General features: G+C 41.2%; 1 protein-coding gene across 3 annotated transcripts in view; it reads left to right on the top strand.

The window, feature by feature from the left end:
• Positions 1-12,996, top strand: part of usp53b (ubiquitin specific peptidase 53b) — a 30,714-nt gene that overhangs the window by 9,170 nt on the left and 8,548 nt on the right. For 2 of the 3 annotated variants that reach the window (XM_086033256.1, XM_086033254.1), the window contains exons 8-16: positions 154-259; positions 1,319-1,465; positions 1,835-1,984; positions 2,069-2,237; positions 4,869-4,991; positions 7,218-7,926; positions 10,426-10,487; positions 11,262-11,340; positions 12,121-12,908. In XM_086033256.1, the coding sequence (XP_085889382.1) occupies positions 154-259; positions 1,319-1,465; positions 1,835-1,984; positions 2,069-2,237; positions 4,869-4,991; positions 7,218-7,926; positions 10,426-10,487; positions 11,262-11,340; positions 12,121-12,908 (2,333 nt within the window). The remainder of the gene's footprint in view (positions 1-153; positions 260-1,318; positions 1,466-1,834; positions 1,985-2,068; positions 2,238-4,868; positions 4,992-7,217; positions 7,927-10,425; positions 10,488-11,261; positions 11,341-12,120; positions 12,909-12,996) is intronic. The other variant, XM_086033255.1, reaches the window with a different exon arrangement.

Below are 12,996 nucleotides of genomic sequence, written 5' to 3'. Positions count from 1 at the left end.
GACCGAAAATCAAGCCTTTGCTGACTTTGATTTCAAGAGAGGGAAAATATACACATTTTGTCTAATTATTAGTGTGACACTTTTTCTGCTTCATTTGGGCAAAAATGATTGAAAGAACACGATTGTAATGTACACCTCTCTGTCCATAAACAGCCAACAGGTGGACCGCACAATGGCAATGAGCGAACGTCTCAGGTCAGACATGTTTGGAGAATTGCTGCAGGCGGCAAACAACACAGGCGACCTGCGCAGCTGCCCCGTACGTCATTTTCCCTCCTCATGATCATTTTACTACCATTTCTTTTGCAAACAAAATCGCAACAATTACAACATCTTATTCACTTCCACCTCTTATCGCATTTCACGCCACAATGAATGAGTGAACTTTTAAGAGCACATGATGTTCCCTGTGCACTTGAAGGAAGGAAACCGTGCCAGACTGGTGTTAGGATATAAATAGCAGTAAGGGCTTAGCCTCTGTTTTCTCTCTCATCTGTATTTGTTGCTGCTGCGGGTGTCGTCTTCCATTGTTTTGGTGGAGATTAGTTGTTTTTCCACTCTAGAAATTGCTATTATTGTGCTATTATGAGTGATAGATTTAGGTTTTGTAGTCATCTCTCATGTTATAAAGCTAATATTTTCTAGCTTTGGACTAACAAAAAGAACAAAAAGCAAGCTTTCCCCACTGCGTCCTCTGTGGTAAGATAGGCTAATTTTCTCCAACCCATATAGATTAGAGATAATTAAAGCATTTTTTAAACACAGTGCAACGTCTGCAACGAGTGATGCTCGCTTGACCTCCATTTTTGATGCATTTCAGGCAATACTTGATGTATGAGTTCTGTAATATTAATCCCATTTCTGTCCAATAAAAATCATGTAGCAGCAAATATTTTACATGTTTTTACTTTTTTTTCGAAACACAGGAAAATGCAATTGTTGTCTTTGGTCTGGAAAAAAAACAATCTCACATACTAATTTGTAGAAACTGTATTTGTAGTGAATTATGCTAACTGACAAATGTGTAATAAAAGTAATGTTGCAAATATGTAAACCCTTTGTTAACAATAGTCACTAGTCTGTCGTGGGCTCGCAATTTAGCTAATGTCTAACAATAACATTCATGACCCCGTTGCTTGAGCTTTAATATCAGTGGACAGTGTTTATTTGTAAATAGCAACATTCATCTCCATGTATTTGATTACGCCAATTACAGGAGTTTATTTAAAAACATAGTTGATAGGACATGTTTCTTCTTCAGTAGTTTTTTATCAATTTTTAAAGTAATAACATTACTTATTGTGACAATCTTTTTCAGAGAGACTGCGGTCAAAGCATCAAGATCCGTCGGGTGCTCATGAACTGCCCAGAGATTGTCACCATCGGATTCGTTTGGGACGCAGAGCAATCTGATCTGACGGACGATGTCATCCGCTCACTCGGCCCACGCTTGAATTTGTGTGGAGTACGTTGTTATAAATTATGCCGGCAAAACTAATCTGACTAAAGGGAGTTGTTGAGCTTGTTATGCTATTTGATACGCAGAGAAAGATGCTAGTACACTCAGCATAACTAGCTTGCAAATGTTAAATAAGATCACAGTGGTTATTCTCTGTTGTACTAGAAAGTGAAAACTGTTCATTTGAAATCAAGTTTCAAATTCTAAATGCAATCCAGATAACAATCTACCACAATGTTGTCTATAGGTGTGAACGTGAGTGTGAATGCTTGTTTGTATACAAGTTGCCTGTAATTGGGTGGCCACTAGTCCAGGGTGTACTCTGCCTCTCGCTTATATTAATCAGCTTATGTAAATATATTTGTCTTCGTTTAGCTTTTCAACCGCGTCACTGATGAAAACGCCAAACGGAGTGAACTCCATCTGGTGGGAATGATTTGTTTCTCCAGCAAACACTATTCGGCCTTCGCCTATCACACCAAATCTTCCAAATGGATGTTTTTTGACGACGCCACTGTAAAAGAGGTGAGGGCCTCTGCTGTGTGTTTTAGCTACCCATCATCACTGAGTGATTTAATTGCTCTTAAAGCCAAGCATTCTTATTCCCAGATTGGCTCTAAATGGAAGGATGTGGCTTCCAAATGTGTCAGGGGACATTTTCAGCCACTTCTTCTGTTTTACACTAATCCTGAGGGGACGCCAGTGTCTAACGAGGATGCACCAAGGCAGACCACCATGTGTCCTCGATACAAAGGTCAAGTCAACGGTGAGACGACGGGTAAGGACATTACTAGCACACTTTATAAAAGATGATCAAATTATTTTAGTGGGCGTATCTCAGTTAGGCAGTGGGTGCATTGTCCTTTTCAGAAGACAGTAAAAAGCTCAAAAACAGTAAAACCAAAACCAAGTCTCATGCTGAGTCAAAAGCCAAAGAATAAAAATTAGTTTTAAGACGAGTTTTAAAGATGGGAAGCACAATCGCAATTTTCTTCTTTTCTTATCTCATTGTAAGTGTGTACTCCATGCATGCACGGCCCCACACTGCCCCTAAGAGGCTGCCGCGCGCACAGCAGGAACAGTCGGTATTTTTGTTTTTTATTACTATTGTTTTAGTATATTCTTGTACCAAAGGTCTCAAATTAGCTCAGTTAGTCCCAAGATTTGTGAAAATAATAATAGACCAACTAAATAAGATAAAAACATGATAACAAGATTTAAGGGAGATGCTTATTCACGGTTTAATATGTACAAAGATGCAATGTAGCAAAGGTGGGGCTGTAGCACAATGAAAATGCAAGAGGCTTGAATTTGACAGAGGTGGGTAGAGTAGCCAAAAATTGTACTCAAGTAAAAGTACTGTTACTTCGGAATATGACTCAAGTAACAAGTAGTCATCCAAATAATTACTTGAGTAAAAGTAAAAAAGTAGTTGGTGAAAAAACTACTCAAGTACTGAGTAACTGAAGCAAGAAAAATAATCATCTTCAGGCAAATTAAAGTCCATCCAATCAATAAAATAAGTACATTTAATTAAAGAATATCTTAAAATAATCTTAAAGGAGAGAGAGAGTGAGCTAGAGAGAGAGAGAGAGAGAGAGTGTGTGTGTGTGAGGGAACAGTTTCTTCTTCACAGATCTACTCAAGTAAAAGTAAAAAATATAGTGATTAAAAACTACTCATACAAGTACAAAATTTTACAAAATTTTACAAAACTTACTCAAGTAAATGTAACAGAGTAAATGTAACTCATTACTACCCACCTCTGGAATTTGACATAATATTTACAAGGTAATTTTGTACTTGACAGTAAGAATAGAGTGTTCAAGAATAAAGTGTTGAACATGCAAGGATGATAGGACATGAGACTTTGATGGTATTTTGGTAGTTGAATAAATAAATAATCGGAATCAATGTACAATCGTTTTTATTAATGGTGATTTCAATATCAATCAAAATAATTGTGATTGTTATTTTCTCTGTCATTGCCCAGCTCTAATGCATGTTGATAAATGAAAATGGGAGTGTTCATGTCTATGTTGACATCAGTGGGCAATTCTCATGAATTAAAGCCAAATAATGATTTGAAAGCATCACTGAAATCCTCATCACTATAAGAAAATTATGATGGGACCTTACAAATGGGAGTTGTGGCTGTACTCAGGATTTGGGTTAATGTGTGCTGGTTTGAACTTGACATGAGGATGATGCCTCTGTTGCACGCAGATTACCACCCACGCCTTCCTGCCTAATCCCTGCTCCTGTGGCCCTGCAGCGTACTACTCATGCGCTCTCACTCTTCTTAGCCCTCTGCATGGACATTTCACATGTTTGGCCACGCTTTATTTCGCCACTTGTTCGTTTTGACGATGGAGTCCCGCCAATTCCCATGGATTGTTTTGCTTTAGTGCGGTGCCCGGACACTTTGACTGGCATGGGACTGGAGTCCTGTTTTAGTGAGAGTATGTGTAAGTCATAGGCTCTTTTTTTAATATCGTATGCAGTATGTGCTGTGTAGCCTAAAATAGGCTGATATTGACAATAACATTTTTTACGTATACCTGCACAATCTAATGACATCATTAGAGAGCTGTATCAATACTCTGCCTTTACAAAGAGAATAAGGGTATTGGTTTCACGAAGCAATATTGTTGTGGTTGTAGTTTGCATCATACTATGGAGCTCGGTGACAGGGGTAAAACATTAGCACTTGAAGTGTTCAAAGTTTATATAATTGTTGTTGTTCATGCTGCACAGGGGAGACAAAAAACACCACAGGCACATTGGTGAAAGTGTCAGTACATTTAGCAGAGAGTTAATGATGCTCTTGCATTTTTCACTTTGCTAATGAGGACCCTGCATTATGCAATCATTCTGCACAACACAAAGGAAGGAGGTGAGCGTGTGTTATTTTGTGCTGCTCTTATTTAGTGATAAATCATAATGGAAGAAAAGGTTTCAGGCTCACTTTGTGGCTCACTTGATCTAGTTCCACATGCACCAGATGCTCACCAATGTTATCCTGCTTTATGCAGTCAAAACATTTTGGGCATCAAAGAAATGTGAATTCGAGGTGTATCGGTATGCCCAAAATCCTAGTTCGATATGTACCTTGGCTTTATTTCATGGTTTGGGTCACAGTGCGTACTCTACTAAACAAATCATAAAGCTGCCTTGATTTTATGTTTAGTTGTAGTGGCAAAATATATCTTAAGGACTATTTTTGAAGGAAATGTACCAGTTATAATGTCTGCCAAACTACAAACCTTTTTTGTGGGGCGTCAATTACGAGCTCTGTTGGAAATTTGACTAACATGAGCGTAACAAGAACATATTTAGGGTCGAGTAACATTAATATCATTAAGTGGACCGGTGAGCCGACCACTCATCTGACTTTTTTTCTCTTCAGTGAAAAATCCCCTCGGCAGTCCAAACAGATTCCAGGAAGGTTTTATGGAGAATTTTCAAAGAGTCGGTGAAACCACCAAAAAGGACCGAGGGAACACAAGAATAGATGCCTCCCAACCCAGAGGTACAGCATGGTTTTCTTTTGGTATGATGACACCATTAAAGCGGACGTATTATGGAAAAATTATATTTCAAATGCTTGTGTACAATTAGCTTTGGCTCTGAACTACCTGCCCTCACATGAAGTGTACAGTTAAATCCATCCATCCATTATCTTGAACCGCTTATCCTGATGAACTCGTTCATATTTTGGGCCAATGTGAATTGAACATAGTCTATTTCTGCCTGATGAAGGTTTTTGTGAATGCTCTCATTCTGGCATCTGTGAAAGTTTTTTGGAACGACAGTTCATTTTTGCCCAAGAGTGCCAGGTTTCACTAGACTTCCAGGAGAAAAGCCAGATAAACACACAGTCAAATGGACTTTGCATGTAGGGGGATAACACCTTATTTGGCAACCCGCGCCACAGAGACTCGCGCTGCCACGTGCGTCAACAAAATGTAAGGCATGATGGCAGCTTGGAGAGGAAAAAAGAGCCCGTGGTGCACGGTTACTTCACTCGGGTAATCTGTATCCATTGCAGACAAATCGTGAGGTAGGCTACTGTTTGTTAGTCCCCGGTAGGCATTAAATTAATTCCATGATGCCGAAACACAGATGATTTAATATTGGGAAAATGCACCGGAAGTACGTGTGTACACACACATATACCTTCCACTAACAACCAGGGCTAAACTTAAATCTCAACATATAAAGCTTGTCCCTCAGTCGAGATGTATCACTTCAACAGGTGTCAGAGTATACAAAGGTGTCGAACTCCGGTCCTCGAGGGCCGCTATGTTTTAGATGTTTCCCTCCTCCAACACCTGATTCAAATGATAAGATCATCAGTAAGGTCTGCATGAGCCTGATAATGATCATCATCATCATCACACCTGCGCCGTACTCCCTTCTGGTTTTGTGGTACCTTTTGGTACCTTTGGCTGCTACACAAACAGCACAAAAAACAACTTGCAGCAGTTCCACAGAAAGAAATGTGCAGAGGTGAATTTGTGAATAGTAAACTATGAGGATTGATTGATTTTTTGATTGATTTGATCTGATTCAGTCAAAGAAGAACAGTCAAAACAGTTTTACAGTTAAACAACCCAATAGAAAAGGCGCAGGGTGAAGCCTACGCAAGACAAACATATTTCAACAAGGAAACTAATTGATGCGCCAACACAAAATTAATTCTCTCACCAAATGAAATTACACCAAGAAAAGAAAAGAAAAACACCTGAAATAAATAAACAAATACATTTCTTACACAAAAAAATTGCACTCAGTCAAACCAAGAAAAATGGACAATATTTTATACACTACGTTCATATATTGACTCAGGAATTTAACCACACATTTTCAGATCATTTTCAGAATTATTCCACAAATTGACACCTTTAACAGAGACACTTATTTGCTTTTTATCGGTCCTTGTCTTTGGTCCTCGGTCTTGTTTTTTATTTATTTATTTTTTAAGAACACCCTCAAATCATAACAAGTCTCTCTGTTTTCAAAGAGCTTCTGAATACTGTGACACAGTAAATCATGATGGACTTTGTACATTATTTGCCCGGTAATAGGAGTTCAAGTCATAGAATTTCAAAATATTTCAATGAATAAATAATGGTTTTGTTGGTTCTATATATTTAGCTCGGTTAATTCTAATTAATTCCTATAGCTCTTTTTTGGAGCTTAAAAATAGGATAAGTATTTGATTTATATGTATTGCCACTAATCTCAATACTATATGCCGTATATGGAAGCAATAGTGATCTTTAAATTATATATTTGTTGTTCAGGATATGGAGGCTCCCTTTAAAATCATGATGCATAAAAAAAGCCCCTTTCGCGCCGCCCGTCTGCAAAACTGACGCATCAAACGGTAGAGTAGCAGTAGTATGCGGGGATTACTACCACATATTTCGACCAAAGCATGCCCGGGGCCTGTTTTGAATTCTGGGAAAATGGCATAACACTGTACGTCTCGTATAACAAAAAATAGTGATCAGAAATGTTGCGAGTCGCTGATAGTTTAGTGGTACACGCGCCTGAGTTGTGTGCGGGCAGCGTGGGATCGGTTCCCGCTCAGTGACGGCGCCTGTGTGTTCCCTGCAACTGGCTGGCGACCAGTTCGGGGTGTAGTCTGCCTTTCGCCCATAGTCAGCTGGGATAGGCTCCAACACCTCACCCTGTAGAGGATAAGCGGTGTGGAAGATGACTTGACAGAAATGTTACGTTTGTTCTGTAGACATGACCCACACAAGATCCTCGTCTCCTCCTGAGAATGGACAGAGGGAGCAGAAATGTAAAAGCTATCCCCGCAATGAAAAGTCAGCCAACCATTCGGGCAGACCATCTCGGGAAGCACGTGGGCAATTCCGACCCACGCAAGCTGGCGGGCACCCCCGGAAGAGCCATCTATCGCCCAGTCGTGCTGATCAGGACAACTCCCAGGATCAGTGGGAAAACGGCGGGAGTGGAGGAAGCCGGAATAAGTGCAAGTCCACCTGGAGACCCGTTCGCGAGGTGCTTAACGTGGACACTGTACTCAACGAGCTCGAGCAGCGTCGTCAACAGCAACACGACAGCCCTCGACGCGCCAAGACGGAACGGGGGCACGCCGAGCAAAGTCGGGATCGCGAGCGGGAGTACGCGCGGACCAGGGAGGATCGCAAGCAGAAGTGTTTGATGACCATTTACGAAGACGAGCAGCGTCACGAGACGGAGAGCCACAGCTCCGTGGAGTCGGACGGCAGGGCCACCCAGCAGAGGGGGGGCAGGCTGACAGGGGGCGCCAAGACGCTGTTGCGGAGCGACACCTGGACCATCCAGAGAACCGAGTCGGGGTACGAGAGCAGCGACCGGCTCAGCAGCGGATCCACCAATCCTGACTCGCCAGGTGTCGACGGCTTTGCGGTCAAAGAGCAGAGGTCCGCAACGGAAACCCAATTCCAAAGGTAAGAAGCACTTGGCCTCTGTGTTTGGAATCACTTACTTGCTTCTGTTCTGTTTTTTTTATTTGTGGAGTAGTCGTCGGTTGACATTTCGTTTTGACTTTTGTTTTTGAAATTGTGTTAGTTGTAATTGCTTTTTAGAGCAGGTTTGTGGGTTTTAATTAGTTTTTATTTTTTCCGAAAATTCTTTGCTTTAGTTTAGTTGCCGTTAATTTTTGTGTTAGTTTTATTTATTTATTTATTTTTTATATACCAGTGTATATGTGGAGTAGTTGCCGTTTGACATTTCACTTTAACTTTTGTCTTTTTTAAATTCAGTTTTGATTATTTTTAGAGCAGGTTTGTTAGTTTTTATAAGTTGTTTAGTTTTCATTTCTTTTAGTATTAGGTTTGTTTCCAGAAGTGTATGAAGGCATGCCAGAAAAAGCTGAGAAAGTGCGTTAGACTCCAGGGGCTTTACTAAGAAAGGGGAAAACTTTTTTGTATGTAGTTTGGATTTGAAATCTGTTTTTTGTGATGAGAGTTCTGGAACTTTTCTGACACATGTCTTGTGTCATCATGTCTGAATGCGTAGTGTATCCCACAACACATCTTGAAAAAAGCCCCGTTTGTTGTCTGAAGAGAAACAATATGACAACAGCTCTGGGAATTTCCTCTGGCCGATCCGAGACCGACCTACCATCTACTTTAAACAATAATATTTATTCAAATATGTTGCACTTCTCCCATTGGTTGGTCAAGAAAATGTTGTCAAGTATCCATCCCTGCTCTGCAGCTGTTTTTCTTTCCCATAAGTTTTTTTTAAATGTAATATAGAGTTGCAATTCACAACATGTTTGTAAATCTCATAATCCTTACAGGTATGCTTTTGAATTTTTATTTATTCATTTTCTATTTTGTTATTCTGCCAGTTTAGTGGCCTAGTTTGGCAGATGCCAATTTTCATTGGTCTATAGTCAGCTATGCTTGAACCCTATGAAATCAGTCTAGCATCAAGCAATGGCACAAACATGCGACGTGACTAGGAAATAGGACTAAGAACAATTCTGTCGATGGAATTTTCTGTGTTGATATGATATTTTTTTCAGTTGCGAGGTTTTATACTGAATCCAAAATTGATTCAAAACCTCGCTAAAACCTGTGTGCCGCACTTGTTCTATCCGGTGGACTCACTGTTTTGCGTCCGCCTCTGCCCGTAAATTTTATTGTGTGGAGAACGTAGTTTTATTTTTGTATCACTCTGAAATCTTGTTTTTAGAACAGGAGTTGATCTCAGCATGGGCCAAAAATAGCATGGCTTTCTTCACTTAGGATGACATAGATTCAGTGTCAGTCAAAGCAGTTAATGGTTTGATTTGATCTGATTTCTGAAACCTGATTTGTTTTGTGAACAACCTTTAGGGTGCATTATACAATATCATATACAAATGGAGTATGGCCATTTGGATACATTATGGCTGTCCACGGCCATGCAGTTCACATTTTATTTTTCATCATCTGGCTGTATTAACAGCCCATTTCCACATTACAGTACTCACGTCTAACAAGTCATTCATCTCATTTGGAATGTTTTGAGCTCCCGTTTCCACACCAGAATCACATTGAGCAGAATAACGCTGCCGGTTGAGTTGGACGTAGGCGTTTGCGGACGTCACGTTGTGCTTTTGTTTAAAACAAAAGAGTGAATTAACTTGATTACAGCCAGCTAGTCTACTCCATTTTGGCCTCGGTCGATTCAAGACACAATTGATTAGTTGCCTACAGGTATTTTATTATTGATTATACTGGTCAACACATTTTTACAAAAGAAATTAAAATAATCCTAGATGCAAGTAAACTATCATCATATGTAATATTTATGAATTAAGGGTTAGGCTCAGCAACAGGTGAATTTTTTTCTGCAATGTCGTAGTTATAAATTATAACACATGGTAAAATCAGTATGTTGCGCAAGCGTTTATAGGTGAAACTTAAAAACAAAAAAGCTACAAAAAAGAGACATTTTTTTAAATAAACATCAAAAGTGTATTTAGGGACACATAAAGGCATCTCTGATTAAAATTTGCTGTTGACCAGCGTTATTAAGGTTATCAATGTTAGCTTCTGATAACTGGTGCATACTTGATTGCAGGGGAAATTGTCTACACAAGGCGCAAGGGTCTATTTGTTTGGCAAAAATCTGTCAACATAACTGCTCAATGTGCTCATGCAAAGATCTGCACACTAATTCACATAAGTGTACTTATCCATTGTAAAGCATCTTTGAATGTCCAGAAAAGCGCTAGATAAATCTGATGCATTATTATTATTATTTAATTATTTTCTTGTCGAGCTAAACAAATACAGTCTTGTTCAAAACAAAATTACTCATCAAACAGTAGTCACAACAATTTTTGAGTATTTGGCCTCATGCCACACATCTTTGTGTGTATACCTGTGCTGTGTCAACATCTTGAAAACATGTTGAGATTAATTGTGATTTGTGCTTTTTTTTACTTTCAGCCAGCTTCACGCAAAGGCAGGCGATGCAAAATCCAGCGTAACGTCCTCACCGTCACACAATGGTATGTTCCATTTATTTTAAGGCCTCCTCAGCTTTTCCTGGCACCATAAAATTCTTTAGTGCCCATAAAGTGAAAATAAGTGCGCATGCGTGTTTGGTCAGCAGTATTTGACTCCTGTAGTCTGAGGGTTTTCTTAGTTGTACTTCCAAAGACAGTCAGTCTGTGTAAATGAAAATCCAGCGGATGCCAGAGGTTGGCATCTCATCTTGGACTGTCTTTCTCTAACCTCCTCACCCAGCAGCCTTTAATCTGATGATAATCCCACAGAGCTCATGCAGAAAGCACAGCTGGACACAGCCGCTGGCACCGTCACAAATATCTTTCCCGTTACTGCGTGGTGACGTCGTGCAATAGCTTTCATCCTGGCAGGGACTTCTGCAGGGCAACAGCCAGGAGGGGGAAAAAAAAATAACACATCTATTTTTAAAAGGGCTTGGAATTCACCGCCATGCATGCCTGGTGCTGAAGTTAGCATCCAGCTGTGTGTGAGTGTAGTGAGATTGGCACCTTGCTGATGCTGCCACCTTGTGTCAATCTTGTGTGCTCTGATTGAATCTATCTATCTATCTATCTATCTATCTATCTATCTATCTATCTATCTATCTATCTATCTATCTATCTATCTATCTATCTCTCTTACTCTCTCTCTTTCTTTCTCTCTCAGAGAGAGAGAAAGAGAGAGACTTTCCATCCTTATGAAATTCATCTTTTAATCCTGTTGAAGTCCTTTGTTATTTTATGTAATTATGATGCATTATCACTCCTCTATTGCAGGTAAACATCAGACTAAACCTCAGGGAAAGATCCACGACCAGGTTACATATTCACATCTTAAGTGCAGTCCAGGTTCAAGGTATTTCTTCAGCAAATTACAGTCTCATAAACAGTGTCTGTGTAGATTGTTTATCATCCAATGTCATGCTAATCCACGAAGATTGAATTGTAACGTGTAATCCAAAATCTGTTCAAATTTTCTGATGGAGTGTCCAAATTTGAGCGTTCGTTTACACGACAACTACCAGTGAATGCTATTTTTAAGGATTTGGGAAAGTTTCCCATGGGCTACTACTGATTGTGTTGTCAAAGAGATGACTCTACATCTCTACATGACTCTACAAAGTAGAAGACATACAGTAGAAACAGAGCATACAAAAATACTGTACTTGTTATTTTTCTCCTTTTTCATCCATCCATCCATCCATATTCTTGTATTATTCAAGCATGTTGCAGCACAACCTGATACTACACTAAAACCACAGCAACACTAAATTTGGACATTTACTCAAAAAACACATCCATCATTTCTAAAGGTATGTTTGGTGCAACCACATCAGTTGTACTGGTCATATGAATGGTGGAAAAGGTTTTGAAGTCACTTGTCTTGGTCTAATTTTGATATCACAAAAACCTGGCACTTGAATGGGGGTTTAGACTTTATATATATCCACTGTGAAGGTTGGGAAACAGTGGGGTGAACTGTTTTCAATTGAAAGCAGTGTTGTGCACATATATGCACCCTGAAATGCAGTTACTCTTATCAGAGAACTGAAAAGGGCCAAGTTGTCTTTGTGGATTCTCGCAACATTCTCTCTTAATTGGTGCAATGATGTCATTGTTTGTGACTGTGGCGCAGGCGCAAATGCAAGTACACGTCCAGTACTTGCAGAAAACCTTGCGAGCGGGAGTGCGTGGCTGCAGATAACAGGCAGAGTGAGCAGCAGGAGCTGACAAGCGTTCGGGGCCACGCGGGGGAGTGCGCGGCCTCGAGGCACGTCACCAAGACCAGCAGCTCCGAGTGGAACAGCTCAGACGACCTCGCCCTCTCCGAGCCCGAGGACAGAGACTCTTACCGCTCCAGCGACGCTGCCGCCTCCGACCCGCAGTGTCCCCACGTCCCCCTGGCGTACCGCCAAGCCCCCGGCAACGCCGCCGCGGACCCTCAGCGCCAGCTCGTCACCTTGGGTTTGGCCTCTCCTCACCTCCGACCCGGCCATCGGCTCTCCCCTCATCAGGGCGAGATGAGCGACGCCGTGTTCCGCCCACGGATGCTTGAAGAACCCTTCCAGGCCAGCCCGCACCACAGGAAGCCCGACATCTCCGGCCTGCGGACCTTCTCGGACGCCAGTTCCAAGTCGGGCTCGGATCCGGAGAGGAGCACGCCGTCGTCGTGCGAGAGCGATGACAGACTGGCGGCGGGGTGCAGAGCCGAGCAGGCACCCCCCACTCAGGAGGTTTCTCTCACCACGTACTTCAATGTGGACAATTGCATGACGGAAACGTACCGCCTCAAGTACCACAACCAGAGGCCTCTGCTGCTGTCGGCCACGGTGCCGCGGGCCGCGGGCCCGTCCGAGCGCAGGGACGCCTCGCACGCCCTTTCGACTGACACGCAAGATGTGTCAAAAGCCAAACCTGAATCAAGTAAGTTTTTTTCTGATACTCACATAATACATTGGTACCTTGAAGTCTTACCACTTCTGTCATTTTGGATATCTGAACTTCCATTCCG

Source organism: Filicampus tigris, chromosome 6, assembly GCF_054856515.1.
Source record: "Filicampus tigris isolate MCC_2025a chromosome 6, RoL_Ftig_1.0, whole genome shotgun sequence".
Taxonomy (NCBI): Eukaryota; Metazoa; Chordata; class Actinopteri; order Syngnathiformes; family Syngnathidae; genus Filicampus; species Filicampus tigris.
This window is presented reverse-complemented; position numbering and strand designations above follow the sequence as displayed.